The 23,397-nt window shown below is 41.2% G+C and overlaps 1 protein-coding gene across 1 annotated transcript in view; it reads left to right on the top strand.

Annotated features, from left to right (window-relative positions):
• DYRK4 (dual specificity tyrosine phosphorylation regulated kinase 4) overlaps positions 1 to 23,397 on the top strand; it is a 798,647-nt gene that overhangs the window by 178,847 nt on the left and 596,403 nt on the right. The window contains exon 4 of the mRNA XM_086939068.1: positions 18,695 to 18,858. Within this exon, the coding sequence (XP_086795194.1) occupies positions 18,695 to 18,858 (164 nt within the window). The remainder of the gene's footprint in view (positions 1 to 18,694; positions 18,859 to 23,397) is intronic.

The following is a 23,397-nucleotide window of genomic DNA, read 5'->3' as shown; positions in this document are numbered from 1 at the left end:
AATCAGAGGAAGAAGGCTATAGATAACTTCCCTTCTATGATAACCAGCTCGTAGTAGAAGGTACTGAAGGTCTGCTTAGTGTTTTATTACCCTCTATGTCATACATTCTTATTGTCGATATCTGGTATATTCCTACTTTTTACGGTTTGCCTATTAATTAGTTTTATCTACATATGAATTCTTATATTTATGAAGAATGCCTATACAATATGACAACCTTGTTGCTACTGGTTATAGTAGCTTGTTTTACTTATCAACAATTATTTTTAACCATTGTTGATTTTAACCTAATGTAAAAAGGAAGTTTGCATGATGTTTTTACCGAAATTGAATTGTATATCTTTTTGGATTGTAACTTTTTATGGCTCTTAGCCAAAATAAAAGGTTTTATGATACCAGTATCTTTGGCCAATACCTGTAATCTGTTCAATAAAATGCAACCCGCCACCTTATCTAAAGAGTCTAACAGTAATATGAGTCGATAACAAGTAGGATTATGGCAATCTCACTTCTTCTTAAAAATTGGGACCAAGATAAATCATGATAGAATAAATCTAGAAGAGCAACATGCTGCTAGTACCTGTGTTAGTAAAGGGCCCCAGAGTGACAAATTTGACTTATAGAGGTCTACAGGCGCTCCATCGGAGCCGGGAGCTTTGCCACCCAAACTTGCATTGATGGCACTGTTAACTTCTTCCCAGGTAAAATGTACCTCTATTGGATAGTGGTTGGGTGGTATTAACTCTTCTGGTTGTTGGGGCACAGACAATCTCATGTATATCATCATTATACATTGGCAAATAGTGATCCACCCATTGGTTCTCAGCGATGGTTATCTCTATGTTATATCTCGAGGGGCTAAAAAAGGGGCATTTACTGCTTTCCAAAATCATGTATTATCTCTAGATGCAGTGGCTTCATGCAATGCCGACCATAAATTGTCTCTTACTGCACCTTTGCCTTCTTTAACAGCACGTTTATAGGCTCCTCTGCAGTTTTAATTTCTGCCGGGTTTCTTATTGGTTATGTAATACATTTCTCAAATCACTATAAGCTTTAGTGCATTTGGCGTTAAACCAATCCTGTTTCTTATTATGAGATTTTTACTCTCCACAAATAGGGCCGTTTTAACTGCTAAAGTGACCTGTGCAAAAGATGTGTGGGGTGATCTCATCAAGATAAGCTAAAAAGTCTGGTTTACAGTTAATTAAAAGGGAACTTGTAAATCACAATGCCTGCACGGTTACAACAGGATTCCTGTATTGCGCCATGCGTGTTTAAGCGCCACTCCAAGATGGCCGCTCCAATATGCGCCTCGATCACGCGACATTAACAAGAAGGCGGATACACGCCAGATCCCACAGACCCGGTTAACGCGCTATATATTTCCCCTACCGCCGAGCTCCCACATCTACTCGAGCTCGGCGGAGAAGGGTAGGTCACACCACATGGACACGGAAGGATAGAGGTAAGCCCCACGCGACTATGGGGTACATCGGGGCAGCTCCATGCTGCTTGCAAATATCAGGCTTTTACTCCTAACGACTTCTCAAACCCTGGTACCTTGTTGTTTGTTGTTACACCTAGCATACTCCTTGGGCTCTCCCCCGATGTCTTAATCCCGCCGACCCCTCATGTGGCAGGTAGTCCTTAACCTTCAGGTGAGTGGGTCATGTGTGCAAGCTAATTAATGTACCGTTTCTAGACACAGTATGTACTTTGGTCTGGTTTGTTTCTAGGTGCACGTCTCTATTAAGGGTGTGACAGTGAACCCACCTGCTTGCTGATAATAGAACAGCCAAACCCTCAGAAAATGCTGCAATAAGAACCACACCTCTTTTTGTAATAGGTTTAAAATCTTTTCCATAAGATTAATTTTAAACCATTGTTTTTAGCCCACATTTCCTTCACCTCCCTCCTCACAGATTCAACAACTGCTGTGTGTGCTTGTCACTGCGCACGTGTTACACACAGACCGGGTTGCAAGGCATGCTTGCTCACATTGTAGAGGCATGTTTTATGATCATTATAATAATTTTCTGGCATTCGACTGCAACTACCAAACATGCATAAAACGGCAACTAATGTGTTTTCCTTTTTCTCCTTAAATGTCCAGGCATAGGAGTTCCACACAGAGGTAACACTAGACACACGTTACACTTGCATGTGTGCCACATCACTCTAACACGGTCCTGATGAATCGCGGGTGAATAGACCCACAGCGTGAAACATGTCGACCACCATCACCTTTAGCCTCAACTAGGGTCACTTGACCTAACCTGCTGACCACCTAGTGAGCCTAACCACCTTTTTAACTGTAACCAGGGGACCCCCAGAATAAATAGAATTCAGGTACCCCTTGCTACATTTTAATATCCCATACACCACCACTTCTAGTCCAGTCCACACACCCCCACTCACCAAAAGGCAGTTGGAAAAAGATCTCCGCTAAAGAGCCCCTCTTTGAGGTGAGCCCGTCGGGGATTGCACAACCTCCCCGACGAGGAGCAACTGCCGATGATGAAGCATGACATCCTTCGGGGTGTGTGAGGCCATTCCATCCAACAAAATGGATGCCCCAGGATGTTACTTTAGCATCTGCGGTCATGCCAGATAAATACTCCCCAGTAGGAACAGTACAGCGACCTCTCTTGTTTACTCAGTGTTTAACACGGACACAGCTGCTACTGGACCTTCCTCCCATACCCCCCCTGGGAGGTAAACAGTGTCCGTTGACCTATTGGTCACCTCTCTAACTCCCTCCTTTTTGATAGAGATCCGAGCACGGTTTCAACCGTGGGAGCACTTGCTAGGCGGGTAAACTTGGTGTTGTCCCCCACCTCTAGACTTCACACAATAGATGTGAGCCGTTCAAGATTCACAACCAACTCCTGTCTTTGGAGCTGAGTTTCCTTCTTTCCCCCCCCCACTCCCCTGTTTTGGAAATTTCCAAACAACTCTTTCTTTTTAATATCAGCCACCTTGAGTGGATTATTCCTACCGACCGAAACCAGCCTCCCTTGACCCCTCCACCATGGAGGGCCAAGGACTGAGTTTTGGCGAGGAGGAGGCGGCAGCAATAATGAGGATACCATCTCTCTTTGGCATTGAGAATGAACCTGCAACAGGGAGCAACACCACTGAGTGGCAGTCGCTCTCGGACTTAAAAAGGGAATGGATTAGGATAACGATCCATGGGACCATGATGGCCCAATACTTTAAGGCTAAAATAGCACCGAACGGGCTGATTGTCAAGAACTTCCCCAGGATCTTCTGGGAGGATGGCCAATTTAAAGTCGAATGGTCCCAAATCTCGTGGAAATGTACCCACGATCTTTTGATTCTCATTGTGAACACAGCTAAAAGATTAGCAGATGCTCTTCTGGTTAAGATCCAGGCAGCCGAGGCCGCGTTGAAAAACACGGTACAGAACCCAGGCTTTAAAACCAAACTGGCCGAAATCAACAAGGAGATGGCTGAGCACAAAGAATACCTCCTGAACCAGAAAATAGCCAAGCTGCAAAAGGATATCACAAAATTCTCCAAAGAGAAAGTGTATCCATATCTTAGGGAAGACTATGCCCCTACAAGCACTAACTACAATTCTGATTCTAGCACAACTTCCTCCAGAAGGGGTTCTAACAGTGGATCTGACAGCAGTGGGGATAATACTCCCGCTCAAATGCCCCCGAGGGCAAAAAGAGGAAGAGGACGCGGTCAGAACACTTTCAACAGTTACCCCAACCAGGGACAAGTGGTCGGTGCCCCATTTTGGCAGTACCCCCAATTTCCTCCCTTTCAACCACCGTATGGTCCACAGTACCCTCCATTCTACCCCCCGACAAACCCGACACACCCACCTTTTTTAGGCAGAGGTTGGGGCAGAGGGCGCGGGCGAAAGAGAGGGAACGCGCCAGAAAAAAGAGTGCAATGGGAGGACACACGCCAACACGGGATGGACACGAGGAGTACGAACCGGTCAGGACCGCAGTAAGCCTTGTGGTTAATCTCTCCGACCGCCTCCTCACACCCAATGAGGAAGACGCCCTACAAAAAGGTCTGGGATTTGTCCCCACACCTAGGATTGACTCTTTTGAACAAACCAGAGAACTGAAAGCCTTTTTCAGAAAAATCAGACTGAAAACCTTCTTTGAAGGAAGGCCGTGTGAACCCAACACTGACTCTGGGCTACGGAACCCCTCTACCTTTACACCACACAATGGTATGGTGCCGAATGAGGTACTCACTTTTGAACAGGCGGTTCTCAAGGATATCTCAAAACTAAATTTGAAAAATGGGTACTGCAATATATCCAGGAATGAGTTGACAACATTACAATCACTAGCGGAGGACCCACTGATTACCATCAAGCAGGCAGACAAGGGGGGTGCAACAGTGGTGATGAACACCAAAGACTATGAACTGGAATGCACCAGACAACTGAGTGACAATAGATACTACACCCCTATTGCCAGTGACCCCACCACACGCTTACAGATGAGGATAACAAGCATGGTCACGGGCGCAGAGTGCGAAGAATGGATCACCAAACATGAGGCAGAATTTTTGGTTAAAAAAGATCCAAGGGTCCCATATTTTTATATCTTACCAAAGATACACAAAGCCACGAGACCAATCCCAGGGAGACCTATCGTGTCAGGGATTGACTCGGTATTGGAGCCCCTGTCGCAATTTTGCGATCACTTTCTCCAACCACTAGTAAAAAAGATTCCGTCCTACGTCCAGGACACCACAGACGTGCTACGCATACTAATGGACACTGAGAACATGGAGGGGATAGATCTCCTGATCACCCTAGATGTGGAGGCCCTCTACACCAATATTCCACAGAGGGCTACCCTAGAGGTGATCGAGGAAAGACTTGGCCAGGAGACTTGGAACTCGAACACGCCACAGGCTTTTATAATGGAATGTGCCACCTTAGCTCTCACTGAGAATTACTTTGAGTACAGAGGCAAATATTACCACCAGACCCAGGGGACCTCTATGGGCAGCACCTTTGCCCCGTCGGTGGCCTGTTTATACATGGCAATGTTCGAGTGGCAACACATACACCATGAGACCAATCCTTTCAAAGATAACATAAAACTGTGGAAACGTTTTATTGATGATATTCTGATCCTGTGGACTGGTCCACCTATGTCACATGAAGCCTTCCTTATCTGGATCAACGCACTGAATCCCCATCTACACTTCACTATGACCAGTTCTCCTAAGGAGATCGCCTTCCTAGATCTTACTATTAAACTAGAAGATGGTGAAATCAGCACTACCATGTACCGCAAACCCACTGACCGCAACAGTCTTTTACATTTCACGAGCCACCACCCAAGGGCTCTGCGTACTAATCTGCCCTTTGGGCAATTCCTAAGGATCAGACGCAACTGCAGCAAGATATCCGACTACAAAAAAGAGTCAGAAATTCTATCTAGGAACCTGCTAGACAGGGGTTACCCCAGAGGCGAGGTGCTGAAAGCCAGAAAACGTGCCAGGAACAATAACAGGGAGGCACTTCTAGAAAGACGTGAGAGACCCTTGGCCGAGAATCAACCCATCACTTGTGTTACTACATACACCCCTCTGTCCTCTAAGATTAGGGGTACCATTAAACACCACTGGGGAATTCTCAATACTGGGGAGTTGACACTAGAAGAACCTAGGTTTGCGTTCAAGAGGTCCAAAAACCTGAAGGACATCCTCATCAGTACCAGACCCAAGAATACTAGGAAGGATACCCAACAGACACTCTGGCACCTACCCCCAGTCACGGGCCATTTCCCGTGCGGCATGTGTGGGGTCTGTAAATACACCATGACATTGAAAACGATCCAACTCTCGGAGAATTTCAAGTGGGAGATCAGACACCATACAAATTGCAATACACCGCATTGCATCTATCTCCTCAAATGTCCCTGTGATCTCCTTTACATTGGGATGACTTCCCGACCGGTGAAAACAAGAATCATTGAACACCGGAGCAACTTTCGTTGCAAAAAAACGCATACCAAGATGTGCAAACATTTTGTGGAACAAAACCATGACGAAGACTCCCTTAAGTGGGTAATACTTGAGGCCAGCCCTAACTGCCCAAGTAATGCCCTGTTCCGGAAGGAACAAAGATGGATCCATAGACTCTCCACAGACAAACGTGGCCTTAACGAGGACATCCCATGGCACTCGCTATAAGATACCAGGGCCACCCTCTCTGCTCTATAACTGTAACCACCTTCCTGACACACGGGTCACATACGTGACGGTCTCCAACCTGTGTCACTCGAACATAAGTCCCACTTGCCACTGTAACACCAGATACGTCGCGAAGTCACACACCATGTGACGTGTCCCACATGACTAGTTGTATAATCCATCATCCTTGCACCCTTACAACCACAATACATGACACTGTTGCCCGCTTGCACATTCAGCACCACATACACCAATTGACCTACTCAAGATGGCCGCCATACTGAGCTCTCCGACCACGTGACCGCTCTGTAGGACAAGTCAATACACATGCCTACCAAACGGGTCACATAACATCAATACACATCTGGCAATAAGTTATTTACTACGGCCATAGCGGAATAATCCAACAGCTAAAATATGAATTACTAATCACAATGCCTGCACTGTTACAACAGGATTCCTGTATTGCGCCATGCGTGTTTAAGCGCCACTCTAAGATGGCCGCTCCAATATGCGCCTCGATCACGTGACATTAACAAGAAGGCGGAGACACGCCATATCCCACAGACCCGGTTAACGCGCTATATATTTCCTACCAAACGGGCCACATAACATCAATACACAGCTGGCAATAAGTTATTTACTACGGCCGTACCGGGATAATCCAACAGCTAAAATATGAATTACTAATCACAATGCCTGCACGGTTACAACAGGATTCCTGTATTGCGCCATGCGTGTTTAAGCGCCACTCCAAGATGGCCGCTCCAATATGCGCCTCGATCACGCGACATTAACAAGAAGGCGGATACACGCCAGATCCCACAGACCCGGTTAACGCGCTATATATTTCCCCTACCGCCGAGCTCCCACATCTACTCGAGCTCGGCGGAGAAGGGTAGGTCACACCACATGGACACGGAAGGATAGAGGTAAGCCCCACGCGACTATGGGGTACATCGGGGCAGCTCCATGCTGCTTGCAAATATCAGGCTTTTACTCCTAACGACTTCTCAAACCCTGGTACCTTGTTGTTTGTTGTTACACCTAGCATACTCCTTGGGCTCTCCCCCGATGTCTTAATCCCGCCGACCCCTCATGTGGCAGGTAGTCCTTAACCTTCAGGTGAGTGGGTCATGTGTGCAAGCTAATTAATGTACCGTTTCTAGACACAGTATGTACTTTGGTCTGGTTTGTTTCTAGGTGCACGTCTCTATTAAGGGTGTGACAGTGAACCCACCTGCTTGCTGATAATAGAACAGCCAAACCCTCAGAAAATGCTGCAATAAGAACCACACCTCTTTTTGTAATAGGTTTAAAATCTTTTCCATAAGATTAATTTTAAACCATTGTTTTTAGCCCACATTTCCTTCACCTCCCTCCTCACAGATTCAACAACTGCTGTGTGTGCTTGTCACTGCGCACGTGTTACACACAGACCGGGTTGCAAGGCATGCTTGCTCACATTGTAGAGGCATGTTTTATGATCATTATAATAATTTTCTGGCATTCGACTGCAACTACCAAACATGCATAAAACGGCAACTAATGTGTTTTCCTTTTTCTCCTTAAATGTCCAGGCATAGGAGTTCCACACAGAGGTAACACTAGACACACGTTACACTTGCATGTGTGCCACATCACTCTAACACGGTCCTGATGAATCGCGGGTGAATAGACCCACAGCGTGAAACATGTCGACCACCATCACCTTTAGCCTCAACTAGGGTCACTTGACCTAACCTGCTGACCACCTAGTGAGCCTAACCACCTTTTTAACTGTAACCAGGGGACCCCCAGAATAAATAGAATTCAGGTACCCCTTGCTACATTTTAATATCCCATACACCACCACTTCTAGTCCAGTCCACACACCCCCACTCACCAAAAGGCAGTTGGAAAAAGATCTCCGCTAAAGAGCCCCTCTTTGAGGTGAGCCCGTCGGGGATTGCACCGCCTCCCCGACGAGGAGCAACTGCCGATGATGAAGCATGACATCCTTCGGGGTGTGTGAGGCCATTCCATCCAACAAAATGGATGCCCCAGGATGTTACTTTAGCATCTGCGGTCATGCCAGATAAATACTCCCCAGTAGGAACAGTACAGCGACCTCTCTTGTTTACACAACTTGTAAAACCAGTCAGTTACACCATGGGCCAGAGTAATGAGTGGCCATTAGTTTTGTTCAGAGCTATATTCTGTACAATGTGATCTGATTTACCCTTGGTATTTATCATGTTACTTACAAAAGTGATAGCTCATGACACTTTTAAGGGTCCCAAAGTTTTTATGCCGGCTAGAGTGTCTATTTGAGAGCAGGATGTAGTCAGTGATCAAACACTTTTCTCTACTATTAAAAGTGCAACTGAAGGGGACTGACGGGAAGCATAAATCATTGGCAAAGCCAAGATCTTGTGAAAACATATTTTCATTTAAATTTCCCCCAAAAGTTGTGTGTAGGAAATGAACGTAATTGATTCCGTCGTCAGATGTAATTCCACAGATTCCCCTCTCAATATACTGGCACAAAGCTGAATTAAAACCCCTTCCCCAGGTAATGCACACGTCCTTGGCAGCTGTATATTACTCAGATCACCCTGCAATTTTCTCAGTACCCCCACAGTCTGGTCTTCAGGGTTGTTATTATAAAAATTCAATGGAGCTATACAGTGCATTATATAACCACATTAAACATCACAATCTGATAATAAGTTTCTGATATCTTCAATTTAATCTTTTTAGCATTTACATGATTGTACACGTATGTGCACAACCCACCCTTGTTTCTCCCTTGAGTAGATAATACCGCAGCAGTATGCATGATGTTCTCTGTCCATGTTTCTTGAAAGCACAATATTTTAAATTCTCAGTTATAAAATACATTGTCAGCAGATAGAGCCAATGATCAGGAACTGATGATGTATGCTTGAACTACGCACGTTTTGGCATAGCCTTCATCAGGATTCCGTCTCAGTGAATCACAGTCTGTATAATCGATTTGATATATTATAAATGAAGGATATCTTGCTCTTAAATCTCTTTTAGTTAAACATCAAGATTTTTTCCAAATGAGAAAGTGGGGGGGCAGCAGTATTAAAATGTTATCGATCTCCCAGATTTTCTTATCCTGTTGAGCCTTAAATCTGTGTGTCCCACGATGCGGGTCTGATTTAAGAAAGACCAATAAATTGACTTGAAATGGAAAATCTGTATTCTTTTAGCTTTGCACATGTTTTGCAGATTTCCCCCTTGTCATTAGAGAAGTTTATATTCGTCTTGTTAAAACAGAAATGTGTTTAGCGTCCTGGGATAATGGCGATAATGGCACAGTGCTACGTTGTCAAAGGCTGTCCTCTCTTGATTCTACCATGTTCAAGATGGTCCTTACAGGTCATGTTTCAATCGTGTCCCTTCATAATGGCGAGCTTTGCATTAAGAGGTGCAGTTTTATATCGTCTCATTTCCGCTCCTAATGTTTCTGGGCGAGGAGGCTTGGATGTCGGCGGTAGCGGCCAGATATCAAAAGAGGACCTTTTACATGTTTCTTTATTAAATGAAGATCTATTGTTTAATATAATTTGTGAAGAGTGAAAGTCAATGATTTAGTCGCATTAAAATTGTGTTGCCCGTAACTAATGTAATCAACCTTGCCCAGGTTTTCTTTTTCACATTTGTATTTTCCCTGTCAGGGCATTATTACCCTGCATACAGGGGCCCCAGCTCTTTTCCAAATATATATTGTGATGATGGGTAGATTTTTTTTTTACAAGTCTGGAATTTGGAGTGCAATGTTTGCAGCTACTTTAAACAAAATTAATTATGTTTAATTTAAACCAATATTATTTTTTTTATTTAGTTTAGTTTTATGGTTTCCAATGACTGTGGATTACTTTGGTGCGTTTAATTTAGAAGTTTATTTTTTACATTTTTTGGGAGGGTTTCTCAGTTTTATTTTTTACTTTTTTGTAGAGTGTATTTTTGGAAAGGTGGAGGTGGATCAAGAACTTCGACTATGTAACTGTATACAATGTTACTGTTTGTTTTTTGGTGGGAAGTAATATATTGTAATACCTCTATGTATTTTGTAATTGCTAAAAATAAAATGTTCTCTTTTGGATGTGTGTGATTTAATTGTTTTATATTGTATCTTTTTTATTTCCACATGAATACTTTCAATTAAATATAAAAATTAATTAATTGTATTTATTAGCCTTATTTTGTACTTTATTGTTATATTTTTGATGTAATCTAATTTACAAAAGGCATTCTAATATTTATTGAAACTTTTTATAATAATGTTAGTTTTTGTTCTATTTTAGTTGTGAGTATATAGTAGGTATGTGGTTTATATTAGTGATTTAGACATTATTTGTAGGTAGTCTATACCTTTACTATTTAGAAAATGTCTGACTTTGGATCTTAGCATTTCGTACATTTCCCTGGTTTATTTAGTTATTTTAGGTTTTATTTGGTTTACCGTGTTCTATTTTTAGTTTAATTTTTAAAGGGTTTCTATAAGTTTGTAGAATGTTGGTTGGGTTCTTCCTAGTGTGTTTTGGGAGTTGTTGTGCCATCTTTCCTCTGCATTGTTGGTTTTTGAGCAATGGTGCCAATGTAGATGTTCCACCATCATATTTGGAATAAGGGGTTGTGTCTATGACCAGATCAATGCGGTTTGTCAACCCAAGTATCTTTTAAGTAGTCCATTAGTGTACTTAGGGCCTGATTACAAGTTTGGTGGAGTGGCTGCGGGCTGCCAAGCCAGAGCCCCCCTGCCACCCTGACAAACTCAGCCTCACACCTCCCTCCAGATTACTAGTTCATTTGTGATCTGGTGGACAGTGCTTTGGCGGTCCCGCGGTGTTGCCTTTCAACGGCTCATATCCAAGCCTTAGAAATGTACCACAATAGAAGCGCCAAATCACTTTCCTCATGGACTGTTAAGTCCATGCCGTGCAGGAACTCAGGAGCATGCCTCCCGGGGCGCACAACGTGTGCTCCCATGCATGCATTACCTAGCCCTGAGGCAACAGGAGACCCTGTAGGGTCCCATTCGTTTCCTCACTTCCACAGTTTCCATAGCTGGTTCATCACAAACTGTAACACTGAAGAAACTCATAATATGCTTGGGAGTGGTGCAGCAGCACCACCAGCATATTGTGGGCCTCAGTCCGCCGTAACGATCCTATGGCAGTCTGACCGCCAAACTCGTAATACTTTGGTGAAATGGAGATGCTGTTAGCATGTTCTAGTGGTTTGCTATGTCTGTTACTGGTAAATGTGCCATAACTAATAACTTCTTAATTTCAAAAGCAACATGGCTGTTTTGCACATATTCTAGACTTTGTGCAGATTTTTGCAGATGTTTCCCAATATTTTGGTTGAAGTGGTAATGACAGCATTGTATCGCTGTGTGTAGGAATAGTTTATGTATTGTTGTATCTTTGCCTGTTCAAAGACTATTATAATTTTGTGTGGAGAGTAGTTGTTAGGTTTTACTTTGATGTGGTTCAAAAATTATTTGCAAATTGCTCTTTTTAGAGCGCAGTGCATAAATGAGGGGTATGTTAGTTCTATGATAGTCACCATGATTGGTGGGGGCACATTTTCAATGTTATGTCCACGTTTTACTTTGACATTGTCTTAGGATGTAATTTTGAGTTGCACAAATGCGATTATTTTTCTGTTGTTATTGTGGTTGTTGTATATCAGGAACTGTTCTTCCTTATTTGTAGTGGTTAGATGTTCTGGAATCTGTACATCTTCATATCATCAAGATGCAGCGGATTTGACTCATTGCTATTTAGACTATGAAATGTCATTTTAAAGTAGGAAGTACTGCAAGCTGACCTGTAGTGTGATCAGGTACTTAGGGAATATGTCTTTTAAAGAGTGGGTTCTTGGGAACTAGTGTTTGCTTTTTAAATCTTGACGTACGTGCCTTAAATCTACCTCTGTTACATTTGAGGGGTGGTGGTATTCTTTGATGTTAATTATAGTATTGTTGTTTGTTGTTGCCCTGCCCTTCCTAAGAGAAGTATTTGCATAATACTGAGTACATTTTTAATTCAAGTTCTCAGTGCTTGTGCCTTTCTGGCTTCATGTGTATCCTTTGTGCAAAACCTATTGTTTGCCTTTAAAAATGTTTATTTTGTTCGCTCATAACATTTAAACATGCTTTAACGTTCTATATTTTATACTCACACATGTACTGTTGCTTTAAGTTGCACTTGATTTTCTTCCATTTCTTTTGGATGTCATCAAGATTTGGGTCACATGGGCTTTCATTTTCTGTTGGTGAGAAAATGTTTCTTTAGTTACATTTTAAAAATACAGGTTTGGTTAGTTATGGGGGTTGATGGGGTTTTAGTTTTAAGGTTAACGCATGGGGGTTGTTTTATTTTAGTAACGGTTTTATTTTACCTACTTTGAAAATATAATAAAACAAATTTTACATTTAAAATGTATTAATAATGCAACAATCCAACAAATCCACCTATGTAAAATTAAATCAGAAGCGACAATTAGTGGCCACCAAAAATATAACTGAAAACAAATTCCAAACTGTACAATAAGTAGCAAATAAAATCTACTATAAATCAAACTAAACATTACGAATACAATTTAAAAGGACCTTTGTCTAGGTTTACAAGTGTGGATTTGTATCTTTTGATGTGCAGTGCTTTGTTTTTGCTGCAGTGCTTCTTTAGTAACTATTGGTTAATATATATATATAATAAAAGAGAGAGTTTAGTAATTTATGTATTGGTGTTTTAAAATTATTTCCGGTTGCATTGCAGTTCATTTAATTTTTAAACCTATTTTGGAAGGTGCCTTGTTATTTTAATGAATTCTTCCCTCTGGCTTTTCTTCATGCAGTCCACCAGAGTGTCATTTCTTTGCAGTTGTTAAGTTTTTAATGTGAAAATATTGAGTTTTGTGGTCTTTTTAAAGTGTTGACCTAATTATGATTTTGTTTGCAATGGTTAGTTATGGATTTATTGCGCAGTTTTTCAGTTATTATCTTTTTGGTGGACAATAATTGGTGTTGCTGATTTAATTTTTATTATGTGCATTTGTTGTATTGTTGTATTAGTAATAACATTTTAAATGTAACATTTATTTTTATTTATTTTTTATTTATGTTGTATTTATTTTCTTGTAGTAATGTTTGTTTTCTTAAAGCACCTTTATTGTTAACAATACATATATTGTGAATAGATATGGTTATACATTTTAACAATTTTATGTTTCTTGTTTTAATGTATTCTTAATTTTAGTGTTTACTTCTTATTTTTACCAATATGATTGTTGTTGATATTTTGTCTTTTGATATTTTGTATATTGTTTATGTATTTAAATAGTAGACAATATCTTCAGATCAATATTTGTATGTTCAATAGTGTTAAACTTAACATATTTTTTAAGGCAATATTTATGTCATCTGTATTTGTGTTTTCTGGTTGTGTTTTTTGGTTATGTATAGGGTGGCAATATTTTTGTAATTTATATTATTTTGACAATATTGTAGTGAATCCATATTGGTTTCCACAATATCTTGTCATTAAACTGAAGTCCAGCATTAGGATAATAACTTATAGTGTACTTCCATAATCCTTATTCTACCCCTGGTAGTTAATGTGTGCATCCATCTGTTGGCCCAGGACATAGAGCAACACAAATTTTAGCTCAGTGTCTCCAAGAATGAGACTGAACTTCAATTGTGAAATATATTTCTTGGAAAATTTATATTTTTTATAGGAGATTTGCTTAAATGGCTACAAAAGTCAGGTTTTCTTGCTTTATTGCCATCCAGGTTTTCCCATTGCCTAGGAACAGCCTATAATGTAAAACCAGTTTATCCTTTCAACTACAAGCATTCTTGCCAGCAAGTTAATGAATTGCTAAAAAGGTAAACCTTCCCAAGAAAGTTCACTTTCTGCTGATGGTCGAACCACCATATTGATCTATGTCAGGGTCCAGGGTCCTGATTCTGCTACATCAGAGGTACTGCAACACTAGGTCTCTCAAAAATATAGGTAATCAAATACAGAACAATACGGCAAAGCTAAGCTCTAACATAAGGAAACTATATCATGCACCACCTATCATGAACATTTTCTGTCTTTATTCTCTGCTTATTTGTAAGATTGAAGACACTTACTCATAACACATGAATCACACCCACTTATATTCTAAACAAATACCCTAGGATTGTGGAAAAAATGCAAAACTACCCTATTCCTGGAAAGGTCCAATTAATAATGCAGTTTTTTTACCCCTCCCCTTACTCTTACATTCACTTCACAATTGTGAGACCCATCAAGCGACCCAAAGGAAAAATGGCATGCAGATCATCTTACTCATTCTTGTCCCCTTTAAGATCACATGTCTAACTAATCCCCCTCCCTCAAACAACACCACTGCCATGGAACCAAGAAAAAAAATGAATGTGATATTTTACTGGCGAGAGTACGCAGACGACCTGTGTGTAATCTTACAAAAATAACAGTGGATCTCAGGGTCGGACAACGTCTTTTGTAGCCAGAGGGTAACATGATTAGTGTGTATTAAAACTGTTTATTGAATTAAGAAATAACATTCTTCTCTTAAACATGTAGCAGTTATAGTACTTATGCTGTTTTAACATAGCTTTTTGGGACACAAACATGTAAGTGCTATTTAAGGTACTTTACTAAATATTATTTGTGCACTAATATATCTGTAGCAAAAGCCTTGCATACAGGATGGAAGAGAGCCCGATGGTCTGATCTTTCAGAATTGATGTAAGTACTGCCTTTCAGTGGCTTTGAGAAGTGTTGATAATTCTAAATGTTTGCCAAGCTGCCATCATAAGATGTATAAAGAAAGCATTTTGCGAATCCCAAATATCGATTTTTACTGAATCGCTATTTGAGAATCGCAAAATACAATGTATTAAAACCTTTGCTAACAAATACTGAATTGGTAAAATTTTGCATTCGCAAATATGGATTCCCAACTCCCGATTACCAAATAGCGATTTCACATCTTAAGTAATCTCAAAATTGTGAATCTACTATTTCGATGCAGCATGATGACGTCACAACCAGGAAGTGAGTTTTCCCATGCTCACACACCTGTGTTCTGAATGAGAGGAGACGTCAGACTGCAGGAGCACAGCACCAGGGCGCCTGTTTGGAGAGCTGAGCCAGTGGAATACAACAACCCTGGCAGCTGAAGACAGAGGGAAGGGGCCAGCAATGCACAAAAAAAAGAAAATCCAGTGAGAAGGAGTTAGAAGTACTCACTGAGGAAGTGTTTGGGAAGAAACCACTCCATGTTCCTGAGTGTGAAAAGAGGAAAATATGGCTGGACATACAAAGAAAAATCCATGCAGTGGGGGCCACACATCTCTCAAAGGAGGGTCTTCACAAGTGCCGGTATGATATTTGCAACAGGGCAAAGGAAAGGGTGGCTGCAAGGCTTGCAAAGGTAAAGAAGACAGAAGGAGGCCCACCAACTTAAGTTAGTTCCACACCCTTGGGGACATGATTGTGTCTACTCTTCAGCCTGAAGCTGTCATTGAACTTGCAGAGATAGAAACCTCTGTGGGACCCAGTATCTCCCAAGGTAAGATTAACTTGAAAGTACATAAGCATGTTATGTTTAACAGATTACCCAATTTGGGAGAGCAGGCAGAAAGCTGTTAATACCACTCCAGTCCACATATTATTGCAACACACAGCAATGCATTATAATAGTAGCAGTAGTCAGTAGACACAAGAGGGAAGGCAAGGAGGTACAACCAAGCAGCATTAGCGTATTTAAGTAATCCAAGCAAGTGACAACACACCCTGGGAGATACTAAACATACTTTAATACCAAAAACCATGCCCAACACAGTTTGAAATGTGGCGTAGTAGTACTCAAATATTTACACGAAAGAAGAGTTGTTTAATGTCACAGATACCCCAGTGCAAGAGCCAGAAGGAAGTCCATCCACTGACCCACTTGAGATTCAGGAATAGTCAAGAGATGAATGAATAGAGACTACAGCACTCCTGTCTCGATGAGCAGTGACCATGCAGGTGAAAATGGCACATTGTAGCAGTGATGTGGCAGGGGTCTCATTCAGGTTACAAATGCTGTCGAACAGTTAAAAACTGCTACTTTTGGTGGTAGCAATTTACTGGTTGGGGGATAGTGAGGAGGCATTAAGCCTAAGCAGTATTACATCACCAGTTACTGAATGTAGAAGGTGCAGTTCCAGACATGCCGCTGCATCAGAGGCCTCATCCAGGGAGTGAAAAGAGCACACAGATCAGGCAGAGGAGTGCGTGGCTGCAGGAAAAAGAATGATTTTGAGTCTTGACAAGCAATTGGGTGACGTAACCTGTAGCATTCTATTTTCTTGGCAGGCAATCATGAACTGTGTAAATGTTGCACTTGTTGCATCATTACTTTCTCTAATATTATCCTTTAATTTGATGGTGTGAATGAACACAACCTGGATTCAGGGATGAATAAAACACATAACAGTTGAACTTATGTAGTGCATTGTCTCATCATTACTCACTTAAAAAAAGGTATGTGTGATTTCACCAAGTCTCTGTCGGCCATCTGCTTTCCTTGAAAAGTTTGCTGGTCAGTGAGGTTGATGTGCTTTATCCTTCTCCTCAGACTCAGAATTTTTCAGGTCCAAGGGTATGTCTTTGGTTTTTACAAGGTTTGACAACATGGCACAAGTGGCCACAATTTTACAGCATATTTCTGGCCTTTACTGCAGTGCACCTCCACTTTTGTGTAGGCAGCGCAACCTACTTTTCCGTAGGCCGAAGGTCCTCTCTATCACATTGCATGTAGACTTATGTGCCGCATTGTTTTTCCTCTCACTTTGAGTTGACAGATTGAAGTATAGGGTGAGTATAAAGGACCGCACAACAAATGCACTGTCACCTACAGGGTAATAGGCAACAGATGACTCAATGTACTGTTTCAGCATATCCATAGAGTCTACCAGACTGTGTTTCATGCTTTTACCTAGCAGGTACATGTGTTTTATACCACTGTGTCTGAATATGAAAGAAATGTGCGTACTGCCAGGGAATATTGCCACTATGTCAGTTATTATGTGCAAGGTATTACACATGACCTAGATGTTCATTGTATGAAAGGATTTACTGTTTCTAAACACGTACTCCTTAACTGAGGGATGACAAATGGCTACATGTGTACCATCAATGCACCCAATTACTTGGGGGAATTGGGCTATCTGGTAGAAATCTAAGTTGCGTAGGAGCACTCTAAAAATGCGTTCTTGTCTCCCCCTCCTTCTCTGTGCTGCTGCAGCAATCCTCATCCTGCTCGCTATGACATACAGTGCTGCCATTGTGAAATATTCTGAGTCCCTCTGGGCCTTTTAAAATAGTTTTCACCAGGTTACCACCTGATTGGAATAGGTGGTAATTTGTGCAAGCAAAATTGTGAATTTTGGAACATTTGCAATTTGCGAATGGTTCATACATGGTCTGTGAATAACAATTTGCGAATTCACAATTTGAGATTCGGAGTTTTGCAATTACCAATTTTGCAAATATGAACACTTTCATACATTGCGAAAGGTCTTTTTGCATTCGCAAATAGCCAATTTTTGTGATTAACACCGTTTGCAAACGCAAAATGGTTCCATACATCTGGCCCTAATTGTAGTACATTTTCCTCATATTTTCAAGACGTATCAGAGGACACACCCATTAATCGTTTTTATTATAAATAATGCCAGAACCTCTTGGTGGGTATGTAGTCTCTGATTACTGCATATATCCCTATTAATGTTTTTTCTTTGCCTTTTAAAGTGAGGGCAGGAAATACCTATCTGAATAATGGCATAGAAACATGTGTTTCCCAGAGTGATACTATTCAATGCACACCTTGCCTTTTACAATGAAAGCTATTCTAAAATTTAATGGTGAAGACACTTACGTTAATTTAACTAATCTTTTGGGATTAACTAAAGTGTTTTCCTTTCATACTACTGTCCAAGAATCAAAGGTCTGGTAAATTAGGTCTGGTTATCTTATTTATTTATTTATTTATTTATAGGCTTGTTACTCGCCGGCATCACACCCGAAGGTGTATCTCCGCGCGGTGCTGTGAGGTGAACAGGTCGGAAAGGATCCTCCTAGAATATGACTACATTACACCAGTGTGAAGCCTTCATAAATTAAGCCTACCTTTCTGGCTTATGGTAGTTTTCAGACTCTCATAAGCCAGGCAAATCATTTACAAATCAGAAACATGCTTCTTTAATACACATGCTCAGTTGTTTGGATCTATAACTTCAGAATTCTACAATGCTTTATGTAGCTCTTGAGTAGATACTCTTTGGGAGAAAGGTGTGGCTAGATTGACGCACCAGGTGTATTTTGTGAAAGTATTCCCTGAATTGTTTTGCCAAGACATTTTATACTGAATGGTTTCTGCATGTTTTTTTCTTTGTATTTAGATGCCTTGAAGCATTTCAAAAACCACCTAACAGCATATGAACAAAGCGAGATTTTGGGCTATTCAGAAATATGGTTTCTTGGGCTGAATGCCAGAAAAATTGATGGTGTCCCTGATACAGAAAACAGCAGCTCTTATGATGATGAGCAAGGAACGTACATTACGGTATGAGGAGATCTTATTTTAAATCATACATTTTACACCTCCAAGGACTGAGACTCAGCTGTTATGTCAAGTATGTTACCTTAAGCGGCTTCAGTACAGCTCCTATGCTAGTGAATGCCAGATAAGCAAACAGAATAATAAGAGAAACCATCTCTTAGCATTTCTCTTAGATGTCAAGTAGTAGCATATTTGGTGTTCAGCAGTGTGCCTATCTTTCAACTCTCAACTTCAATAAATATAACACCAATTTTAGTGCAGAATCTATTTAAGACAGCCTCGTTCCTCCTTCTCATGCCACAGATTTCACTGCTCTGTCTTTCAAAATCCAAAGCAAGTTTGCTATGTGAGGGCGGGAGCCGTGAGACTCCCACCCTCTCATAGCAAACAGCAGTGTCCCGGCGGTAGGCATTCCCCAGGGCTGCAGGCAGAGGGCCACGCAGTCTGCCTCCCACAATACACAAATCCCCGGGGGTGGTGGTTCCCGGGGCTTGAGGGGGGTCGGTAAGACCCCCACACTTCTAATTTTGCAGGGGGGGTCTTGGACGCGAAAGTGGTGCAAGGGGGTTGTAAATCTGGTTCACAGTGTTCTGTTTTGCTTTGCTTTCCTTTCTGTCATGTAGAGGATCCTGGGTAAATATAACGGTTTCTGTACAGCCAGTATCTTTCAGCCCTAAACCTAAACAGCTTACTGCCTGTTACCATAGTAACAGTTCATGGAACACTTAATGAAGCACAGAGGTTAGAAGTTCACGACACAAAGTTGCTAATCAAAACAGTTGCTGTGTTGGAGTTTTAAATGTTCTCCATAGGAACCGTTAGTCGTAGCTATAGACTCTGGTAAAGAGCTAGTAAAGAGTTAGCCTCAGTATTATACTTCAAGTTATGAATATTATTTCTATTTTTAAATGTTTTCTAACTGCATTATTACCACACTAACTAATAGTGAAATGTTAGAAAAAGAAGACGTTTATACTTTTTTTAATTAGCTTTTATTAAAACAACAATAAATAACTGGAAACGTTACTTAAAGATAACAATGTAATAAATAACTAGAAACATAACTTTAAAAAAACAATTAAACAAAATGTGATATGGACTCCAATAGAAGTAGGGTAGGTAATCTGCAAAACAAAAATGAAAATAAGTATTCAAAATTAGATCGATGTGACTAAATGAGTTCAAAGATTACAAGTTAAGGTAACACTTGGCAATATTTGGTTATTTGCACGTCTGCAGTGTGCCTGATACATTCCACCTCTCTTATAGGCCTGAATTCAAGAGGTGTCTGTACGAAAGTGCCTACTTCGTCAGATTTACAGTATGGACCAACAGGTCTTTAAAATGATTCAGAGATGAGACAGAATTAGGTGAGAGATCAAGTCATTATGCAGGACAATATTTTTTGGGGCTTATTTACTAGCCCCTTGCGTCACTTTTGAGTTACTTTTCCCATGTTAAAAGTGACGCAAAAGTGGTGCTAGGGGCTTGTAAATAAGCTCTTTTATTTCTAATGCATTTACTCAGAGGCATTGTATATCTAGGCTGCTCTGCTTACCTTATGTAAACACTGTGACCAACAGAGTTCACAACTTGAACTCAGCTTTGGTTGTATACAGCATAGTGGACAGCAGCGTCCATAAATTTAAAAGAGAAAGAGAAATGATATGAGCGAGAGTGAGAGAGAAAGAAAGAGAGAAAAAACAACATTAAAACTGTGAGAGAGAGAAAGTTAAAGATGGAGCAGTTAATACTGGAGAAAATACTCGTAGCTCACCTTTTGCCTCCGTTGTGTGGCCAAGCATGTGCTGGTTGAAAGTGCACTCTCCAGTTTAGTGATCTGAAAGATAGTGCATAGAGTTAGTAATAGCATAGTACATATAACTGCACACGTATATTTTGCTTTATTTATTTGTACACTCAGGATAATGTATTTCATCAACTTCCACTGTTAGGAGGTGTCTTTGCGCTGTTTTTCTTCTAAAGTAGTATATCCCATGCACCCCTACTGCATAGCGGTGAGTTCTCAATATTGCATACCTAGACTATTGCACCCCATTGAGTCGCAGAGTCTGGAGGGGAGTGTTTTTCTTGGGAAGTCAGAGGCAGATTTAGAAGCTCCTTGAGCCACTTTTCCCATGTTAAAAGTGACACAAAAGTGGCGCAAGGGGCTTGTAGATCTGCCCCTCAGACTGTTTTAACCTATCCTCACTTTTCGGAGATAATTGTGTATTTCTACTCAGTAAAGCTGCTGCACACTACACACTCTCTCCTTTCCCAGATGACTTGTCGTTGTTTTGGAAACAAGCTTATTTGCTCACCTTGTGCCATTGGCGTGATTCGAAGAGGGTGCACCACGTGTCGCAGTAGCCTTCTCAGACGTTGTTACGATGGCCACGCATCATCGCAGAATCCACGAACATAGAGCTTTGTAGTTGTTTTTGGGGGGGTGACGCCAATTTATGAAACACAACCTGTAAGATAATAAAAATGAAGTTAACATTGTGCGTCATTCCTTTATCAAAGGAGAGAGGAAGTGATAGAGTGACTGAAAAGAATATTCGCAGCTCACCTTTCTATCACTGGTGTGTTTTCCACCACGTGCCGGGACATAATGCACCCTGAAGCTCTACATCTAAAAGATAGTAAAAGAAAGATGTTATGATTGGTATTTGTTACAATCTTAATGTGGAGTACAATAAGATCACCCTTTCACACACCTTCCCTCCCACATTTGAAAAACAAATATTTGTACAGTTTATATTCCGGACGTTTGACCGATTATAAAAATGTTCCTGCTATTGGAAAAAAAGAAGTATAAATGCAATAAGATACGGTATATAGGACTGCGTATGCCTAAATCGCTGCATCGGTTTTTTGTATCCAGTCTGCTGCATCTCATCGACTCCCTCCGATGCGCATCCACGCCTCATTGCTCACCTTTTCATGGACATGACACCTTCTACATCATGCAGTCCTGCTCTGCCACCAAGAAATCTGACATATGTTGCTGAGTCTTGATATCGGTATGGCTAACAACATACTTGTGCTCCCATCATCATCGCAGGTTCCTCACCCGCTCAGTCCTTGCGGTACCACTAACTCAGTAACCAAAGAGGCCATGCACGTAGTGGTGAGCCCTTGTACTTAGTGGTTCGGGCCTACATGAGGTGTCCGAACCACTAGGACGAGCCATCTCAGCGGGGATGGGAGCAACTCTAAAATGGTGTAGAGCACGTGCGCCTTGTCTTTTTTATTGGTACGGACACGTGTGTAGTGACGCATGTGCTGGATGGGTGTGGTGTGGGTGTATACCAGCCATGCAGGAGTGTGTGTGTGCCGTTCTGGCAACTAGACCTGGAACTAAGAAATCACTACAGTGGAAATCTGGGCAATGTTTTGTTTTTGTTTTTTCCTGGTAGCGTAAGTGGAGTGGGCTGGCCTGACGTATGCCAGTGCTGCGCAAGGCCCTGAACCATGATTCCGGAGCTATGTGCATGATTCAGTCGTGAGCTATATGAAAAATCAAGTGATTCGGCTGTCCGTTTTGTAGTGCTGACCCGGGTCTTTAAAGCAAATGTGTCAGTAAATTTATAAAGTTCCACAACTTGACCAACATGGAAGGTACAGTGTATCTATATTGTAACTAAATCATACATAAAAGATGGAGGACATGACTCAGTTCTGGGATTATGAATGTTTGTTGTCCATTCAGTGGAGTGTTGTAGCTGTAGTTACAGGCCTGTGAAAGGTTTAAGTTGCAATTTTTGGCATGTGAAGAGCAGGTAATATATATACGTGTGTGGTTATTCAGGTACACTGTAGAACTTGGTGCTGGAAATCAGTGTTCGCGGCTTAGAGTTGCGTCCACATCCTGTTATTGTAGAGTAATGACGTAATGTACGTGTGCCTGAAAATGTACTGTGAATACCGGGGTCATGAAAATTGCTGATACAGTTTTGAGTTGATTTTGCGCTATATACGATGGTTGTATACGCTATTTATAGGACAATATAATGTGTAGGGTGCAGGAGCAGCATTTTACAAACATAATAAATACACAGACACAGATAGATAGTTGAAGTGGGTACGGGCACGTGTGCTTGACTCCATTTTATTACGTTGTTGGTAACAAGTAGAATAGTAATCATGATATCATACATATATATTTAATCATAAGCGGTTTATGTCTTCTGCTGTACAAAGGTAGGAGCGCTGTATGTGAAATAATACATAGAAGATTCTATCGTAAAGAGTTCATGAGTTGTGGTGCATTGAGGTAGGGGTGGTTTGTGTGGAGCATGCGATGATGCGTGGTTCAGGCAGACCGCACTGGTAAAAATGTGTTTTGACTATTGAATTTTGCCTTAACAAGGGCATGTGGCGATTATTTACGGTGTACTAAGTTAGTGGTATGTCTGGTGTTTAGCGAGTGCTCACCCTGCGATGATGCGTGGTCTGAGCGGGCTGCACTGAAACCATTCGCTGTTGCATACTAGACTATATGAACTTTGAGGGGGGAACTAGCATCGATGGTTATCA

The sequence above is a fragment of the Lissotriton vulgaris genome, chromosome 1_1 (assembly GCF_964263255.1).
Source record: "Lissotriton vulgaris chromosome 1_1, aLisVul1.2, whole genome shotgun sequence".
Taxonomy (NCBI): Eukaryota; Metazoa; Chordata; class Amphibia; order Caudata; family Salamandridae; genus Lissotriton; species Lissotriton vulgaris.
The sequence above is the reverse complement of the archived record's forward strand: the minus strand, read 5'-3'. Positions and strand labels throughout refer to the sequence as shown.